Below are 19560 nucleotides of genomic sequence, written 5' to 3' on the forward strand. Positions count from 1 at the left end.
TAAGGTTCTAAATAAAGTTGCCAAGCTATTTTTTCAGAAAGGTTAATCCATTTACACCCCCCCCACTAGAAGTATAAGTGAGCTTCTATCTCACAATACCTTCACTACAGGAATAATGGTTTAAGCAAGGACTTTTTGTTTTTTATTTTTAAATGAGATTAAGCAACTTTACAGAAAAATGAGCTTAAGAATGTTAAACTATGAAATGTTCTCATCATGGCAGACTCTTCTGTTAGTACCTATGGGTTTCCCTACATAATTCCAATCGCTGAGTCCATGCTACTTTGGGTTCTACTTTTTTCACTGTAAAGTATTTCCTACCTACTGATCTAGTTCACATCCTGGTTATTTTCAATCCCTCTTTAAGTTCTCAGTGTGCTAATATTTCCCAGTGAGCTTGATGATTTTCTTATTGTTAGGACGTACAGTCATTTTCAGTTTTTGCTATTAAATTTGCTATAAACATCTTGGCAGCCTCCCATACCCAACTTTCCCAGTAGTGAAATTACTTGATCAAAGAGTACCGATAATTTTATAGCTTGTTACACACTGTTGAGTTGCTGGACAAAGTTCTTTCTTTTCTTTTTTCTTTTTAAAGGAAAGTTGGCTATACAGGGGAGCAGCTGTACATGAACCATCTTTCCTGAGCAAGGTACAGTGGCCTGGCATTTTAAATGGAAGCCAGGTCACTTGAGCTTCCTTTCCCATGGGAATTTGAGACGTCCCTTTCCCATTCTGAACCTTAATTTTCTTATCTATAAAATGAGGGATTTGGATTGAATGCATTAAGGTCATTTTCTACCAGAAGTCTAGCCACATTTCTCCCAGACTGTTCTGTATCACTTAGACTTAGTTCGGCATGGGGTAAAACTCTGCTTCTCTTCGCTTGTCTGCAAGTCCCACCAGAGCCTCCACCGTAGTGGGATCAAAGGGGACACAGCAGAGCCTAGGAGTTCCGAGAACAGGCTGGTTTTAATCAGCCTGCCACTTACTTGTTATGTGACAAAATAATCTCTCAGTGGCTCAGTGTCTCCATCTGTAAGTGAGGTTAACAACAGATCCTACCTCATAGGGTTGCTATGAGAATTAAATTAGTTAATATTTGCAAAACACCAAGAATAGTTGCCTGGCACTCATAAGTGCTGTATAAAATGTCTGTTGAATAATTTTAAAAAAATGTAGCACATAAACGCTGGATCTCTTCATACTGCAACAGCTCTTTGATTGGTGCCCCCAGCCTCTTTTTTACTGTTCCCTAAAGCCCAGAACTCTGAGCCCCAAATCTCTCAATTTAAAGGCCTCAGACAACCAGGTGCTCCAGAATGGAGCAGATGCCTCAGCTTGAAGACCCAGGCTCTTCACACAGGGTTTCCTGGAAGTCTCCACCACTTCCTTTTATTTAAGGATCTCAGTTAATTTAAAAACAGAACAACAACAAAACCAACAAAAAAGGCAAACACGGTTACAAAAAATTGAGGGACATTTTTAATGTTATATTGAGCAAAGAAAAGCATTAACACACACACACCCCCCACAATAAACTATAATTATGCTGTTCAGAAGATAATTGCCAACAGTTCTCAGTGTGCTACTTCTGGCTGCACAACAGGTGGAACAGCGTGCAGAGGAGGGAGGAGTGTATCAGGGGCATTACTGCACATTGGAGACGGTCAGCGTCTGGACACTGGTGAGGGCGATCATAGCTGAAAGACGATGCCCTTGAAACAGCCTCCACCACTGGAACAGCCTAGACGGCCAGACAGTTCCTCTCCACCCCCATCACCAAGGTCCCTAACCCCGCCAGACTGACAGCCTCCCTCGCCGCCCCGTCCCCGCCTCCGGCGGAGCCAACTCCTGCCCTAGATCCCCAGGACCACCCATGCTCTCCGGCCGCCATCCCCAGCTAACTAACTGACCCAGCACCTACGAGCGTCCACCAAACCGTTATCCCGCCTGCGGTGTCTGGGACTGAAAAGCCGCGAGTCGGGAAGTAGGATCTAGCGTGGACCCTGTCACCTAACCCGCGAGGGGGCGCGCGTCCGCACCCGCCACTGGTCTGTTACCGCCCGCGCCCTCACCGCAAGGCGGGGGCTCCACGCGCCACGCGGCTCGACCAATAGGAGCGCGCGTAGAGGGGCCGGCGGTCAGAGTCTCGGGTGCAGAAAACCCGGCGCGCGCCAGCAGACCGGTTCTCCGAGCACGCGAGGCCGGCGCGCGCTCTCCACGGGCCCCGAGCGCGCGCCTGCTCGCTCCTGCCCAGCCTTGGCACCACATCGCCAGGCCCCGATGGCCCCCGAGACCCAGGCACCGGGGCAGACCCAGCGCTACTTCACCTGGGAAGAGGTGGCGCAGCGCTCCGGGCGCAACAAAGAGAGGTGGCTGGTGATCGAAAGGAAGGTGTATAACATCAGCGAGTTCACCCGCCGGCACCCTGGAGGCTCCCGGGTTATCAGCCATTACGCGGGTCAGGATGCTACGGTGAGCGCTGCCAGAAAGGGACACGGGAGGAGGCGGGGCTCGGCGGCTGCGGCCGGAGGCGTAGTGCGCGAGACAGGAAGTTTGGCGTCCACCGCCAAACACCAACTAATTCGGGGGAAAGCTGGAGGCGCCGAGCATACCTGTTGCCCAGCGATTGGGGTTGCTGTGGCCACGGGATACAAGAGCAGGAGCGGCTGTGAAAACGAGTCTGGGGAGTGGGGATGGAGGCCGGCAATGCTCACGCGCAAACAAAGGGCCGCGCGGCCCAGCGTGCGTTCCGTCTGTCTGCAAGTCTGTAGTGTTCGGGCGTGGGCTGGCCCTGAGCAAGGCTAGTGGGGAGAAGAGGGAGGCTGCGGGGCGCCGGGATGGTGCTGCTGTGGCCGAGGGAGACGGGTTGTCGACGGTGCCTAGACGGGGAGCGCAGCCGCCTCTGGACTGAGTTCTAGGCTACACTCGCGAGCAGGAGCAGGAGAGGGAACTATGCTTTGGGAAAGGGATGAGGCGGGAAGCCACCTGGTGCCCACTGCCTTGGGAACCCCTGCATAGGGTAAAGGCGGGAGGGTGGGGAAGGGGCCGCACCGGCCAGAGAGGGCTACCGGCTGCTCGTACGCTGGGGGGAATGGGAGTGGCGTGCTGAAGGGGTGTGTGTGTGGCGTGGGGGTGGGTGTGGGTGTGGAGTGTGCATTAACACACTTGACGAGGACCCCGCGACGATCTTCGAGTCCTGTGGGGTGGTCACTCAGCCACGGGCTAGTGGGGTCTCCAACTATTCGCTGCAGCGGACAGCTTTTTTGCATTCCCGGGCTGTAGTCCCGGTGCGGGTAGTAACCCGCCTCCCTCGGGCTGCCCTACGGGGTCAGAGTCAACCCGCGACCCAGCCCCAGCCCTTGTGCCCCGGCTCTCGGAGCTAAGGCACCTGGGGCCTCCCCTATGGGTTGGAGAGCTGGGGATCCCTCCTTGAGACCCAAAGGTTGGAGCGTTCGCTTCGCCCTGTCCCCTTTCCCTATATCTTCCCACCTTGCGCCCAGCCACTTCACCCCTTCCGCTGTTCCACCCTCGGCCCTTGCCTTCCCGAGCGTGCCTGGGGCCATCGGGGTTCCCGTTAGTCGCAGCGGAGCACAGGCGCTTCAAAGTGAGGGTCCTTCCTTCTTACGCAGCCAGCCTGGGAGAGGAGCCAGAGCCTGCCCTCGTCACCCGGAGTGACCACTGGGGAGCCTAGACCGCGGCAAAAGGACAAGGCGTGGGCCCGCACATGCGCCGGAGGAACGGGCATTAACGCCTGGGCTTTCCGCAGCGTGATTTGGGACGAGGGCCAGTCTCGGCTGGGACCGCGATTGGTGCGGCTCCGTGGCGCCACCGGCCGCCGGCTCCGCCCCAGTTCCCCGCCCCTCCTATGGATTCCCCCACAGGGCCTGGGGCCTCCTGGCCTAAAGACCTGAATCTTATCACCAAGGACCCCACCTGGCATAACCAAAATTAGCAGCCCTGGGGAATGCTGTGGTCAAAGTCCTAGAGGAACTATGGAAAGGCCATCTAGAAGAGCGCTGAGGGAAGGAGAAATGCAAAAGCCCCCCAGTTCTGCTATGGGGAATCTCATCACATTTTATTGAGAATGCTGCCACAGAAGAAGACATGAGAGGTCTCAGCCCTACCCATCCCTTCTGTTACTCACCAATGCCTAAATTCGTGTGTAAAAGCTGTCCCTAAGAAGCGCCCAGAGGAAAAGGCTAGGAAAGGTCTTTCTGTGGTCCCCCTTCCCACGCTTCCTATTGGTTGGTGTGGTGCCCTTCTTACTAGACTACAGATGGTGAGTGATCCTGAGCTGTGGACCCCTAGAAAAGGTATGAGCACCCTTAAAGGGCAGCTGTCAGGAGGGAGGTGGTGTCTCTTTGAACTTTGGTACCGCCTCCTTGCTGGGTCAGGAGGATGACCTTTGGCAGGAGCCCTCCAAGAGTGCAGAGGGTCTGGGCTGGCTTCTTCACCGCTCTGCCTTCTCCCCATCCTTGCAGGACCCCTTTGTGGCATTCCACATCAACAAGGGCCTCGTGAGGAAGTACATGAACTCTCTCCTCATTGGAGAACTGTCTCCGGAGCAACCCAGCTTTGAGCCCACCAAGAATGTGAGACCCTATTTGCTGTTTGGAGACCCTATGGCTGTTGAGGGGAAGGGGCAGAAGGAAGGCCTAGACAGGATCACAGGTAGCTATAGTCAGTATTTCTTGGGAGTCTTGAGGTCCCTGATTCTTCTGCATAGTCATTGAGTCACAGGCCCAAGGGAGCAGGCCTTTGGAACCCATGGTTCTCACGAGGCCACCACGATTACCATCATCATCAACATGAGACCTATCTTGAGCACTTACTCTGCATCAAGCAGAACCTCATGTAATTCTCAAACATTCATAGACGAGAATACTGAGGCTCAGAGAAGTAAGCAACGTGGCCAAGGATCATAACTGTTGGTAAATGGCAGAGCGGGGACCTGAATCAAGTCTAACTTCCGAAGTCCATGTGCTCTTAGGCGCCTCCCACAGCACCTCCTGTCATCCTCAGTCTTGTGGTATTTTTACCTAGCAGTGGACTTCCCACTGCTACCTCAGTGGGTGTCCTTAAGCCTAAGAGGGCCCTTGTCACCAGCAGTGTTGGGTTGCAGCTGGGAAAGATAACAGCCTCACCTTCTCCACTTCCTCAGAAAGAGCTGACTGATGAGTTTCGGGAGCTGCGAGCCACAGTGGAAAAGATGGGGCTTATGAAGGCCAACCATGTGTTCTTTGTGCTGTACCTGCTACATATCCTGCTGCTGGATGTTGCTGCCTGGCTCACTCTTTGGGTCTTTGGAACGTCCTTTGTGCCCTTCCTCCTCTGCGCAGTGCTGCTCAGCACAGTTCAGGTGAGAGCCCTTGGCGTGTCAAGAGCAAAAGCTCTCTGTACCCCTAGGAGGCCAAGGTGTCCTCTCCTCTGATGGGCAGAGCCAAGGACCCGCAGGAGAGTGGGTGCAAAAAGAGAACACACATTCCACCGCCTGGCTCTCGTCTGCTCCTTAGCCATTATGCACTTTCAGTTCTCTCACTGCCTCTCCAGCTGCTTCTCCCAGGGTTCCCGTCTTCCTGTTCAGGTTATGCCACAGCCCAAGTGTGCCAAGAACCAAGATTCTAGTTTATCAGCAAAGCTTGGCTTCCTCCCCACCACAAGACTGTCCAGCATGCTAATTAATAATGCTTGGGCTCTAATACTTGGCTGTGTGAATCCATTGGCCAAGCCTCTGAGTTTGTCACTTTCTGTCCTCTTCTGTAGTCTGGACATTCAGTCCATCATAAGTCACAGATCTCCAGAGCCAGGGGAAACTAATGGACAGGGAAAGGAAAGTGCTTTGACCCAGCTCTCGTGTGAGTTGGTGCCAGAGCCAGAGCCAGGGCCCAGACTTCCCAGCTCCTTCCCTAGTTTGCTCACTTAGGGTACTGCAGCCATCACAGGCCTAGGCTGGGCTGGTGGGCTGCTCTCAGCGCTAACCTTTCTCATCCAGGCCCAGGCCGGCTGGCTGCAGCATGACTTTGGACACCTGTCTGTCTTCAGCACCTCAACATGGAACCACCTGCTCCATCATTTCGTGATTGGCCACCTGAAGGTCAGTGAGATGGGGACGGCCTTGCTGAAACTCTGGCTAATGAAGGGCCACTTGGGGGGACTACTTTCATACTTATGTCCCGACTTTTCTGTAGGGGGCCCCTGCCAGTTGGTGGAACCACATGCACTTCCAGCACCATGCCAAGCCTAACTGCTTCCGCAAAGACCCTGACATCAACATGCACCCCTTCTTCTTTGCCTTGGGGAAGATCCTCTCCGTGGAGGTGAGCAGAAGTATCAGGGGAAAGGTCTTGGAGGATGGGAACAGGGCAGCACAGAGGCCTTTGGAAGAAATGCTCACAGTGCTGTCAGTGTGGGGAGGACACCGGGAGATGGCTGCCTGGCTGTCTGGAAGCCGTGAGTGGGCTGTGGACAGAATCACCTGTCCTCCCTAGTGGGTTCAAATCAGGAAAGTAGTTATTGTATAGGTATCATATGCTGCTAAGGACCCAAAGGACAACTGGGAGGTTACTGTGCAAACGCCTGCTCATCCTTGAAGGTGATGGATGGCCCTCCTCGGGTGCTTTGTTGACACTCCTGCCCCAGGCAGTTACCCCCGCCCCGAACTCTGTATTCCTCTCTCTTGCGCTTTGATATCCTACTGTGTCACAGTCTTCCCCATGAAGGGCTTGACTGTCTTACTCTTTTTGACACTCAGTGCTTGGAACATTCATTCACTGAGTAATTCTTCCCACCCACCTGATCCCAGTCTCACTTCCAGGGTAGCCAGTGTTGGGTCTAAGTTGTCCTCTGAGGTTGGGAGCAGAAATTGTAATGCAGTTGCGCAGGGAAGAATGCCTGAGGGTGGAGATCTGGTGACCTTTCACTGAGCATGATACAGCGGAGGGCTTTGAATGGCCGGCAGAGTTCTCAGAACAGTTAATGTCAGACCCTTTGTCCCAAGGCTCTACGCCGCAGGCAGAGTTGTGCCAGGTCCCCTTTTAACACTTTATGACATTTCAGCCTGCCAAGAATTAAACTTGTTAAACAAGGTTCAGTTCCAGGCGTGAGTTTGAGGTGGCCTGGCTCTCCTCTCCCCTCTGGCCCTGAGAAGAACTCTGTGGAAAGGCTTTGGCAGCACTGACTGCGGTGGCACCAGGAGCTCCTAGCTTGAAGCTGTCTCTCCTGTCTGTAATGTCCGAATTTTCCTACCTCCTCAACGGGGACTTATGTCCAGCATCACTCTAGTCAGCAGCTGGGGATAACGAACGAGCCTCGGCCCCTCCTGGGCTATTTATCGGGCAGAGCACAGAGCTCTTGGTAGCACTTCTGTTGTCACCGCAGAGGGTTAAAAAAAGGTGGGCGTCTAAGTGGAAGAAAACCTTCTCGCACCATGCCTGTGTTGCTTCTTGGCGCGAGGGTTTTACGAAATTCCCATCTGTAGGCACTAAAAATAGAAAATGATCTAGGACCAAAATACCCCCCCCCCTTTCTTGTGCCTAGTTATGAGGTTGAAGATAGGCTGCCTGTTAGTACGTTCGTACATGCCCAGCTGCAGGCTGCTTGGGACTTGGTTCACCCTATTTGGGTGTTGTTTCACTGGGAATTGATCCCTGTGCTGACCCTCCTCAGTACCTCTCGGCTCTCCTAAATATAACCCTTCTGGCTTCCAAGAGTCAAAGCACAATGGGGCAGTTAATAAGATCATAATAGCATGTGATTGCCATCCAAGGAGGCAACAGTAGACAGGGCTTCCTTACATAACTGTCTCCGGACAGGAGGACAGAGTTCTGCCCTACCTACCCAGCAAATCAGACAGGCGCTCCTCTTCCAGTCTCCTCTCCACATCAGCAAGCCTTGTTAATACTGCTTCCAAAACATGCCCCCAATCCATCGACTTTTCCAGCTCCATTGCTTCCCTCCCCAGGTCTGGTCCATCTAGGGCCTAGATTATTGCTCCAGCCTCCTCATTGATCTGCCTGTGACAGACTACACCTACCCCTACAGTTCATTCTCCCCACTGCCAGTCAGACGGCCTTTTAAAGCACAAAGCAGATCATGCCACACCCACTGAAAGCCCCCTGTCAGGTGTCCCATCACCACTGGAATAAAAGCCGAACTCCTTACTGTGGACTGACCAGGGCTTTCTAAGGCCCGACATGCCCTGGCCATCCCCAGTTTTCTGGCCTTCTCAGCCACTCCCCCCAGTTGCTTACTCTTCCCAGTCACACTGACCTTTCTGCCCCTTGAATATCCCAGGTCTATTCTGGCTGCTTCCTCTGCAGTAAATGCTGTTCTCCTCAATCTTCGCATTGCTGGCTCATTCTCAGTTCAGATCGCAGTACCTCAGGGAGCCCATTTTTGACCACCCCAGCCAAAACACTGCCTTTCTCACTTTGTTATATTTTCTTGTTTATAATCTATAACTGCCTTGAGCCCTGTTTACAGAATTTATCGCCAGCTTCTTGGCAGGTTACAAACTTCGTGAGGAAACGACTTTGTTCTGTTCACCTTCGTATCCTCAGCACTTAGAACAGTGCCTGGCACAGGGCAAGTGCTCAATAAACACTTGTTGAATAAATCAGTTAACAGAGAAAGAATGCTCCATTTAGGAGAAGTGCCTTGCACAGAATAAACCCTTAATAAATGACTTGTCAAAACAGTGGATAGACATATGAAAGAAGAATGAGCAGGCGTTTTGCTCTGGATGGAGTTCCTCGTTGCTCTGTGGTTGTCTGGTTGCCAGAACTAAGTGGGGCCAGACGGGCAGAAGGAGCCATCAAAGCTTTGCTGTCATATTTCCATGTGCTCATGCTACGGGCTGCACGCTGGCTGGCTGACCTGGTGGCCCTAGCCTCTCTCTTCATCAGCTAGGCTTACAAAATAACCACCACCTACTGGGAAGAGCCTTGCCATTTTCAAGTTGCCAAAGTTCGCTTAGCTTTTAGGGGGTTTTATAAAACTCATGTTGAAGTCAAGAGACCACAAATATTTTGATGGGGAATATCAGGGGCGGATGTATAGGGAGTACTGAACTGTGTAGGAGTAAAGATGGCTGTCCATGGAGACTTTGGTGTCAAAAAAGCCCCAGATGGGAGAAGGTGGAGGGACCTGGAAACCTTATGACAAAGGTGTCTTGATAAATATGAGGAGTCCTGAGGGCTTGAAAACACTGTTGTGTGTGTGCCTCATACGGGCGGGGACCACTGAGCTGCATGCCACGGTGTGGCTGGCACATGTAGCAGATGGAAGCCCAGGGCTTCGTGTGCCAGGTGGTGGAGGTAAGACTGGGCCTGCTGGAGCCTTCCAATAGCCTGAACAAGCTGACAGCCCCTGGAGTAGCCTGAATTCCTGAGCAGAGGACACCCAGGGTTAAAGGGAGAGAGGAATAGGCGACCGCGTGTTGGTGTTGACTTGCGTTTGCTTTTCTTCACAGCTTGGGAAACAGAAGAAAAAGTACATGCCATACAACCACCAGCACAAATACTTCTTCTTGAGTGAGTGTCCCCATTTAATACAGGGAGACTCGCTTGGGAGGGGGTCCTGGAGGGATGTCAGGAGGAAATGACTCTCCAAGGGAGTAAGGTGTTTTAGGGGAAAGGCTGGAGGGAGTACTCCACTCAAAAGGTTACTCCCTGCTTGGGAGCGATCTACCGTCTCAACTAAGCAAGGCCAACAGTTAGGCTACTGTTTAGTCAAAGGCCATTTGTGCTGGGGGCAGACTAGTTGCTCCAGTCCCACAGTGGCTTCCACAAGAGAACTGAGTGGTCAGGTGGAACCATCCTGATTAGCCTTAAAGCTCACCTTGAACCTGGTTAAACACAGACTTTGGTCAAGGTGACCCAATGGGGTACAGTCCACCCCCAAGTACTTAGAGATGTAGCTGCGGAGGTTTGGACCCAAAGAGGAATTAGAAGAGCTGCTGGAGAGAGAAAACATTTTTGTAGTTGGCTTAAGATCTCTCTGAAGGCTGCTATATGTCCCCTGCTTTAAAAGTCTCCTACATAACGCTTAAACCTTGAGTGTTAAAACTCCAAGCTTTTAAAGGAAGGGAGAGGATGATTCCATTGATCCCATTTTAGTTCAAAGGAATTTATCCTAACTGCCAGTTACCAACCATCCCTACTGGAAAAAAGGGGATGGGACAGAGGACAGAGCAGAAATGTCCAGAGGAGAGAAATTAGAGTGCATGACACCTGCGGATGGAGGAGCCCTGGGTAGAGATACACAAAAGGAAATGGGATGGCACATTGGATGGGATCCATTCTTCAATCCCCAGTGTTAACAGAAGCCCTTCTGCCCCTTCCCACAGCCAGCCTCTGGGGCTTCGGGTTGGGTGGAACAAGCTCATTTCCCAAGTCCAAGGAACTGAGCTTCCAGCCTGTGAAGGATCAGCAGGGCTCCCTGTCCCCTCACACACACACACTTTCCTTCCTGTCCCTTCACCTGCATGGTGGAGCGGCCGGGAACACAGGGCAGATGATTGCAAAGAGCAAAGACAGGCGTAGGGTCAGTAGGAAGCTCCGGGCAGGGGCAGGGCATGCCCTTTTAAAGGCACGGGAGCAGGGCAAGTTCCATGCGTAGGGCTTGGACTTCCCCGGCTGCCCTCGTCCACTAGAAAAGATCAGCACTCCCACTCCTGGCATTGACTCGGGAGAGTCTGCCTTCTTCAGACTGGCATTCGTGCCCGCTTTCAGTGCCTGCTGGTTCCAGCATGTGGTTCCAATGGAAGGCAGCTGGCGGGGCAACAGGAGGAGAAGGCAGAGATGCTAGAGGCCAACCAGCCAGCCCTTTGGTGACCCTCACGCTGCTTACCCCTCCTCCCTGTCTCCGTTTCCTCCCCAGTTGGGCCGCCAGCCTTGCTGCCTCTCTACTTCCAGTGGTATATTTTCTATTTTGTTATCCAGCGGAAGAAGTGGGTGGTGAGTATCCGTGCCCCAGGAGTCCCACTTCCTTGGTCTCCAGTACCCCAAGGGAGGGGAAAGGGGCTCTCCAGGGGAAGCCCACTGAGATTTACTCCAGGATTACTTCAGAGCGAAGTCACAGAACCAGGTAGAGATCTTCCTTATCTTTAGGTGGGATGATTTGGGCTCAGCAGGCAACCGGACTCCCAATGTCCTACTTCATTCAGCAGTCTCTCCTGAGGTCCCTGTGCTGGGCATAAAGCCGGGGCAGGCTGGGGAGTGGGGGGAATAAGACACGACACCTGCTCTCAGGAAACTTCTGATGAAGCAAAACGTGGTTGACACCAGAGAAGAGGTATAGGCTGAAGGTTCTGAGATTTCAAAAGGGGTCTGACTACACTGGCTGGATGAGAGGCATCAGAACAGGCTTTATTAAGTCACTTTTCTAACTGGCTGTGGGGGACAGAGGGGGGTGGAGGGAGGATGGACTCTGAGCAGAGAAGCTGGAAAGTGAAGGGTGAGTTTTCCACTGGACATTCTGTGAAGGACTCAAGTGTCAGGGAAGGGGTCTGGTACAGAAAAGTGACTGGAGATTTGATCAGGGTGCTGGCATGGACTGAGCCATGGTGCTGGAAGATTCATTTGGCATCACCATGAAGAGATGAAGGACTTAGACGGGTTGGGAGGAGCCGGACGCAGGGGGACCCTGTAGGCTGTGGCCCCCATGAAGGAAACAGGCAAGGAGGGCTGGCGTTTCCCCAGAATGGAAGGAAGGAGCAGTAGCACTAGATTCTGCGAGGCTGGGCGACTGACAGCGATGCTGACAATGACTCCGTGTTCCAGTCTGGGCACCTGGGAGAACGGCCACAGCACGCAAAGAAAGGCAAAGGGAGAGGAAGAGGTGCTCCGCACCAGTCATGACGCTCTGCCTCTCACTGCAGGACTTGGCCTGGATGGTCACCTTCTACATCCGCATCTTCCTCACCTACGTGCCGTTGTTAGGACTGAAAGGCTTCCTGGGCCTCTTCTTCATGGTCAGGTAGTATTAGATGGGGAGGAGGGTCTGGCAAAGAAACACATCTGGGAGTAACCAGGCTGGTCTGGGGGCTGTGCTGTGGTTTTGGGTAGCAGGGGCTGTTTCAGGCCTTGGTTCAGGAAGGTGGCCAGGCTGGAGCAGGTGTCTAAGGGAGAGTGAGAACTCTGGGCTCTGCTCGTCATGTTTTTGTGTTACACCCACCAGGTTCCTGGAAAGCAACTGGTTTGTGTGGGTCACACAGATGAACCACATCCCCATGCACATTGATCACGACCAGAACAGGGACTGGGTCTCCACCCAGGTAAGGGACAGGCTCTTGGAAGACCCAGGCATGACACAACTAAAGAAAGGGCGGGCGGGCAGGGACGCAGGACAGGGGCTCCACGGGAGCAGGAACAACAGAAGTTCCCAGCAGCACTGCCTCACTGACCTGAAGCTTCTTCTGCCACCGTGTGGAGAAGGGAGTGACCAGGACAGTCCCACAGCCCCCCTCTCAGACGGCTTCACCTGGACAGGGCTGGACTGACCTGCATCTAGTATTCGGAGCCATGCCCTCCCCCTCCCCTTTCCCTCCAGCTCCAGGCGACATGCAATGTCCACAAGTCTGCCTTCAATGACTGGTTCAGCGGACATCTCAACTTCCAGATTGAGCACCAGTAAGAAGGGAGGTCTGGGAGGCAGGGTCTTGAGCAGTCCGTGTAGGCGTGGGGGTTCGGGGGTGGGAGCACAGTAGGCCACTGACTGTCCCTGTTCTCCCTGCAGTCTTTTTCCCACCATGCCTCGACATAATTACCACAAAGTGGCTCCCCTGGTGCAGTCCCTGTGTGCCAAGCATGGCATAGAGTACCAGTCCAAGCCCCTGTTCTCCGCCTTCGCCGACATTGTTCAGTGAGTATCTGAACCTGGGAAGATGGCTGGTAGGGCAGGAAGAAGACAGGGCAGTGGGCTTGGTGGTGAAGTGTGGGGCTGGAGCCATGGGGAGGTTTCCCCAGTGGGACGGAGGTCACCAGTGCGAAAGCAGGGCACTGTGGTGGGCTTGTGGCCGGGTCAGTCCTTTGCTCTCAGTGCCATGGCCCAAGCTTTCTCAGACAAAGGGGAGGAGCACTCACATGGAAGGGGGCCTTACCCCATGGAGACGGGCTTCCAGACCTCTGTAAGAGCTTCCCCACTACACTTCTGGTGGGTGGTCTGGCTTTGGGGCGTGGCTCCTCCCTGCCTCACTGCCTGCCCCTGTCTTATCTCTGCAGCTCACTGAAGGAGTCTGGGCAACTCTGGCTAGAGGCCTATCTTCACCAATAACAACAGCCCCCCATCTGGAAGAGGAGCCTCTGGAGCCAAAGCATAGGGGAGCTTGAGGGACAATGCCACTACAATTCTAATATTCAGAGGGGGTTGGTTTGAGATAAAGGCTCTGGCTCAAACTCCTCCCCTTTATCTTCAGCAGGTCTAGGACACAGGGAAGGGGGCATGCAAGCCCCCTGGGAGAAGGGATGGAGCTGTTGGGGCAGGGCTGTGAGTTTTGTTTCTTTTTTTTCTTGTGTGTCAGATGCAGGTGGTTGGTGAGCAAAGAGCATCAGGAAGGTGTTAGAATAGGGAGGACCAACTTAGCCCAGAAATCAGGAGAGTTAGCGGTAAAATTCCACCCAGTATGGGGAGCTCAGCTCACTTTAGGGCTGTGACCCGTTTGCCTCAGGCTCCTGGAGAAGCAAGTTCTCCATTTTTAAAAGCAGGCAGGGCAAAGGCCAGGACTGTGGTATGTAAGACATCTGACCCCGAAGGATACTGCCACTACCGATTTTGGTTCCATGTTCCATCCAGAGTACCAAGGGAACATTAGGTCCTGGGTCTTGCCAAAATGACTAGCAGAGAGTTACTGGATATTAAAACTCCCTTCAGCTTTTGATTCACCTCTCCCAACCAGCACCCAAGGGGTGAAAAACTCCTCGGACAGGGAATCCACTTCTTGATCCATGAACAAGTGAGCAGATGGGCAACTTAATTTTCTCCTCCTTAGAAACAAATGAGGGCCCCTAATGGTTTCTCTTTGCTTCCCTACCTATAATTTCAAGTTTAATACAATAGCAGTTAGCACAGTGACCAAGCTGGGAGATACTAAATTACCAGTCATGAGGAAAACTCAAATTTGGTCATAAAGGATGTAAGGGCTGTAATAAATTTTAACAATTTACAGTATTACTTTAGAGCAGAAACAGTGGCATTAAGTGTAATCACTTCGCAGTTCTAAACCAGAAACAGGAAGATAAAGACACAAGTTTGTGATCACCTGCTGCTGTCTTAGGTATCTTTGTCAGCCCTGTTCATATATCTTTCTCTGCTGGAGACCAGGTAGGAATTTAAGATAATCTCTTATCAGTCTAATACTGAAATGCAATTTTTTAATCTCGTTTTTAAAAGATAGAAAGTTTAACCCACCTCCAGGGAGCTAACGTAAGAATGTGCCCCAGGAGTCCCATCTTAACTCCAGGACTTGTCATCAGCAGCCACACCCTCCTTCTTGCCCACACCCATGGCCATTCCGTCCAGGTGAGAGGGTTATTCGCCTGTTCAACAGCATCTACTGCAGGCACAGTGAGCATGTGGAACACTGGAAAGCGGGAACCTCAAACCAGAAGGACAAAGCAGAGCCCTGGAAGAGTTGCATTTAGTTTTGGGAGAAAAAGGCAATCAGGGAGATTAGGGATCCTAAGTAAATCATGTTGGAATGGGACTAGAGGCACCACCTGTGGAAAGGGTGTCATGATTACGTAGTTATGTCAAAACAAAGGAAAAAAAAAAAAAAAACAGATGAGGGAGAACAGGTTGCAGAAGAGATCAGAGCTTTTGCATTTTAGCATAACCTGGTTTAAATTAGAAGCAGAATCCAAGAGTTCTATTCTCACTGGCTTCCTCACTCCAGAAAAGGTGCTCATCTTTACCTATCCCCCTCCGTTCTCTGCTACCTAAGGTTTGGGTATGGTGTCATGAGCCCGCCAAGCTCCTGGCTTTGGGCCCAGGCTGAGCAAACCCAGTGAAGCATATTAAGCCAAGTCCAGATTCTCAAGGCATCTCTGACATGTGGCCTTCTTTCCTTGGCCTAGACCAGTGTGGTCTCACATGGCCAAAAAAGTGACACACCAGTGACAAAAGGCTCAGATTGCACAAGTGAAATCTAACGACAGACAACAAAACAGGCTTAGACAAGTTGTCTTTAGTCACAGATCGTGGCAGGACTAACACTTGAACTCACATCTGAAAACTTCCATGTTTGTCCTCGTGACTTTCATCTTCCTACCACTTGGTTAGAGGCATTTTCTTTAAGCCCAATATCAGTGTTCTTTTGGTACGTGCCAATTTTGTTACCACATTCTCATTAAGTAAAGCTGGAAAATAAAGTTGATTTTGACCAAATGAAGGCTATTCACTTGTATTCTACAGTGCTCCTTTGCACATGTCAGTAGGGCCCCCTGTGCCTATGCTTTAAGCTACTATCTACCTCTTTGGCTCTGACTTCTTTCTGAACATGAGTCCCCAGACAACCTCCCTTTTGCATAAGTCCCTTCCTTGAGCAGAGGAAGGACTATCAGGACCTCGAGAAAACTCCAGAACACAGGTGGACTATGCCAAGGACAAGAAAAGCCAACCCCTTCCTATGATACCCGTATGTTCAAATGCTAGATTCACTCACTAGGTTTTATGTGCATACCTTCCTATCATGAGGCAATAGCCTCACCCTTTATCTCACTTCTAGTCTCGGTGTGGGTAGTCCCTATAAGTCTCCTGTTTGCCTAAATCTTTCTCTGTAGGCACAATGCTCACTACAAAGCAATGCCTTTTTAACATCCTACTAGAATAGCAATCTTTCAGCAGGAGTATTAGAACATGCTTAAAAATTTGTACAGAATAGATTTTCCCTGCAATATGCAGTGGTTAATAAACATCTAGAAAAAACTAGACAACTCGACTTCAAAAAACAAGAGAAAACTACTTGATATGTGAGTCTACCACAGGATACAAGCCCTTAACCAGAGCTATCGCTCTGAGGCAGTAACTCCTATGAAGTAGGGGAGAAAAACTTTCCTCTACCCTCAAGGTTTTTCTGGCTGGTCTAATCAAACAGATGTGAGATTAGCAAGAGAAAATAACCAAATTTACCAAGTATGTATGAGAACTCCGCACACACTAGACTTCACGTGCACTACAGGTTCCAAGATAAAATGGGAACATGGGTATATAAGACATTCTGAGCTAGGAATTAGGTAAGGTGCCTTGGGGTTCTGAGGGTCATTGCAGGAGAAGAGCAGATGGTAGTAAAAAGTTTGTTCTGCCCTACAGAGAGGTCAAAAGAGGTTATTTCAGATCACCTCTTACCACCTGTGGGACCCATCACCACTACCACAGGCTTAGAATAAAATTATATGAGTCAGAAAATGGAACTGAAAGTAAGGGTACGGCTTGGCTTAATCTGGGAGAAATTAGTTTTATTCATCAACTGGAAATGGCAATGAACAAAACAAAGACTCCTGCTCTCACATAAAACTGTCCACACCAGTGGTTTTCAGAGCCCCCTAGTTATGGCTATTCTAGTCATACTTCAACCAGAGGAGCTCTTATATCCTGAGATGCCACATAAGATTTTCATCTGAGAAACAAGTTGCTCCATTAAAAACTGAAAACCACTAATCTTTGGTGTTCTACCTCCTTAGTCTGTCAATACCAACTTAAAAATTTCAGACCACTGACTTAATGTCCTTAACTTCCAATGGCAGTGACAGGAATGCTAAGAAGTTAGAAGCTCAAACAGGACAGTGCCCCACCAAGTTTTATCAAGATTTTTCAAAGTACAAAAACATTCCATTTCTATGAAATAACCTAAATACGACATCACGAAAGGACCAAGGAAGTGACCTTTGAATGGCAGCTTTCACGTTTTACAAACTCACAAACGCTTGAATGCTGTATAGTAGCTGATCTAAATTGTGAGGGTTTCTCATAGGAGTTCATTCACACAGTAGGTGGAAAACTGGGAACTCCGCTCCTAGCAAGATGAACCCGCAGCCTCCTCCAAATGGCTGCAGCACCGCCCAAGCCGCTTTGGCCATTCAGTGGGGGTTGGCGCCACCTTGTGGCCATGCTCAAACCACCTGTTAATATGTACCGTTCCGGCGTGTTATCTTAAGAGTGAAAATACTACATTCTGCCAACTTTTATAATTTTATTCACTCTTCTCACACATTTAAAACAAAAACAGTACATTACAATAGCATCAAATTCCCAACTCAGCTGATTGCCTCAGAGAGACCATAACAACTAAACCGCTGTATGCCTCTGAATAACTACTTTAAAGATTCAAGTTACATAGCAAGTTCGAGTTTCTGCCCACCCCAGGACACACAGCCAGTTTTCAAACCCATGTTTCCCACTCCAGGGACTCCAGCTCTCCATCTGTCTTATTTCTCAGTAGCTCTTCCTATCAGCGTAAGGCTGAATCTTCCCACTGGCTATCCTTCAGGGTGGGTCAAGGCGGAACCAGGGAGAGAAGTGCAGTCAGGTTCCACCACCACTGGCCAACAGATGACCGGCAAGGAAATCCTAGTCTTTTGCCTCCACCATTTATCTTCCTCTCCCTTCTTCAAAAGTTGTGGCTATCACTTTTATGTAACAATGGATTCAGTGTCTATTAAATTAACTGAAAGGTGGTTTGAGCCTGACATACTTTCCTGAGCTAAAAAAGGAGAAAACAAAGTACCTCTGTGGCCTTTGTGCAGTGAGATCAAGTAAAAAACGGGAGAGCACTCCTGAGAAAGGTAGTGCCGGAGAAGCAATGCAATCCCCTCCCCGCCCCCATGTGGGTTTCTCTAGTGCTCGCTCTTGAGGGTACAAGGCAGACATTCTGGGGTCAGGGAGGTATAATGTAGGGAAACTCATCTATTTCCCCCTTTTAAACTTCCCTGCTGCCCCAGTCTTTGCCTTCTTCTTGGCAGATCCCTTGGGTTCTGGCTCCTTGCGCTTAGCTGAAGAGAGAGAGCCGGTCACCTTGAAGAAATCTTCCAGGCGGCCCTGGGTGCTGCCTTGGCGGCTCTTGCTCAGCCGCTTGACCCCGCTGCGGATCCGCTCCTCGGAGAACTGCTTTTCACCGCACATGAATCTGACGAGCTCTTCTTCATTTGGCTCGCTCCACTTCAGCTCCACAGATTCCGGGTCCAGCACCTCAGGCTCTAGGAAGAGCTGCTGGGCCTCCTTGTGGAGCCAATTTTCTGGCACAGGGTACTTGTTGGGGTCAAGTCGACGCACAATCTCCTCGATGCTCTTGTGCTTCTGGATGAGGTCCACAGCCCGCTTGGGCCCAATGCCCCGAATGCTCTCACAGTAGTCACTGCCCAGCAGGATGCACAGGTCCACAAACTGCTCCTGGTTCAGGCCCAGCTCCTGTAGAATCCGGCTCAGGTGAAATTCCTGGATGGGCAGCTTCTTGGCCTCACTGGCAGTCAGGTGCCGCATCAGCACGGGGCTGCCGAACGTCAGACAATCCATGTCCTCTGTGGCCGCAGCGTAGACTTTGCCAGCCTTCACCAGGGCTGCGCAGCTGGCCTCTGCCTCACTGGGTGCCTCGAGGTACGGGATGCCCATGAGGCTCAGTAGACGCTTGCATTCCTCGTTGTGTTGCTTGGTGACCTTCACCAGTCGCTTAGTATACTTCTCTACGTCCTCCTCGGCCCCAACGGCCTGGGCCTGCTGCAGCTGCTTCTCTGCCTCGGCGCGCCGCTCGCTGCGTTTGGCCAGCTCCCCCGACTTGAGCTGTGGCGGCTTGCCGTCGAAGACGTACACGGGCTTGATGCCGTTCTCTATCATGCGAATAGTGCGGTAGAACATGCCCATCAGGTGGCTGGTGGTCTCACCTTCCTCATTCTGTAGCACATCCCCACCGTGGCGAACGGCAATCAGGAACTGATAAATGCTCATGGAGGCGTCAATGGCCACCTTACGGCCGAAGTAGCTCTTGATGTCGTTCTCCCGGATGGCACTGGGGGCCACGTCAGCAATCAGTTTGGCCAGGCCTTGAATACCCATAGCAATACAGAGGAGGGACAGCTAAAAAAGAAAGGCAAGTAAGGCAAGGAGGAACGTAAAGATTTCCAAAAAAAAGTTACAATTGTTGCTATCTCACTACCTTCATGCCTTCAGCTAACCAAACTTTGCAGAGCCAAAAGGACATCAAGTCAGCACTGCAGAGGATGAAAAGATGGACAAGGCAAGTTTCCATTGCCAAGAAACTTCCAGTCTAGCAAGACCTCCACTCAATTTATACTAAGGTTCCTGAGTGTAACTGAACTGGGTAGTAAGAGGAATAAGACGCTGTTGATGTCCTTAAGGGACTTAAACTTTTGTGGGCAAGGCAGCAATAGGGCTGGCATGCAATAAGGGCTAACAGACATCTTCATCAAGGATCATGCAAATCCAGTGTGCCTGGCTCAACTTGAGGAGCCCTGGAATCACAAAGGCAGAACTGAGCCCTGAAGGGCAGGCAAATACTGGTCAGACCAAGGTGAGATGACAGAGATACCAAAGCAGCCATAATACACA

General features: G+C 51.2%; 2 protein-coding genes across 2 annotated transcripts; one reads left to right on the plus strand and one right to left on the minus strand.

The window, feature by feature from the left end:
• The first annotated feature begins 2146 nt into the window (after positions 1–2146).
• On the plus strand, positions 2147–14285 carry FADS1 (fatty acid desaturase 1). The gene is made up of 12 exons (XM_090260558.1): positions 2147–2478; positions 4488–4598; positions 5168–5365; positions 5999–6100; positions 6195–6323; positions 9476–9536; positions 10885–10961; positions 11885–11982; positions 12184–12280; positions 12556–12635; positions 12742–12867; positions 13227–14285. The coding sequence occupies exons 1-12, from the start codon at positions 2287–2289 to the stop codon at positions 13276–13278; spliced, it is 1323 nt and encodes a 440-aa protein (XP_090116684.1). The 5' UTR covers positions 2147–2286; the 3' UTR covers positions 13279–14285.
• A 2886-nt stretch (positions 14286–17171) lies between these two features.
• On the minus strand, positions 17172–19108 carry FEN1 (flap structure-specific endonuclease 1). Its single transcript, XM_090260566.1, has one exon. It carries the CDS (start codon positions 19045–19047, stop codon positions 17905–17907), a length of 1143 nt encoding a protein of 380 aa, XP_090116692.1. The 5' UTR covers positions 19048–19108; the 3' UTR covers positions 17172–17904.
• Positions 19109–19560: the final 452 nt, after the last annotated feature.

This window comes from Furipterus horrens, unplaced genomic scaffold, assembly GCF_987537825.1.
Source record: "Furipterus horrens unplaced genomic scaffold, mFurHor1.1.pri manual_scaffold_2, whole genome shotgun sequence".
In the NCBI taxonomy this organism is placed as follows: Eukaryota; Metazoa; Chordata; class Mammalia; order Chiroptera; family Furipteridae; genus Furipterus; species Furipterus horrens.

Bases quoted from the DNA above. Each gene is read 5' to 3' on its own strand.
- FADS1 (XM_090260558.1), top strand. From the start codon at position 2,287: ATGGCCCCCGAGACCCAGGCACCGGGGCAGACCCAGCGCTACTTCACC. The intron at 11,983-12,183 runs GTAGTATTAGAT...TACACCCACCAG, and splicing joins GGCCTCTTCTTCATGGTCAG to GTTCCTGGAAAGCAACTGGT. The intron at 12,868-13,226 runs GTGAGTATCTGA...TTATCTCTGCAG, and splicing joins GCCTTCGCCGACATTGTTCA to CTCACTGAAGGAGTCTGGGC.
- FEN1 (XM_090260566.1), bottom strand. From the start codon at position 19,047: ATGGGTATTCAAGGCCTGGCCAAACTGATTGCTGACGTGGCCCCCAGT.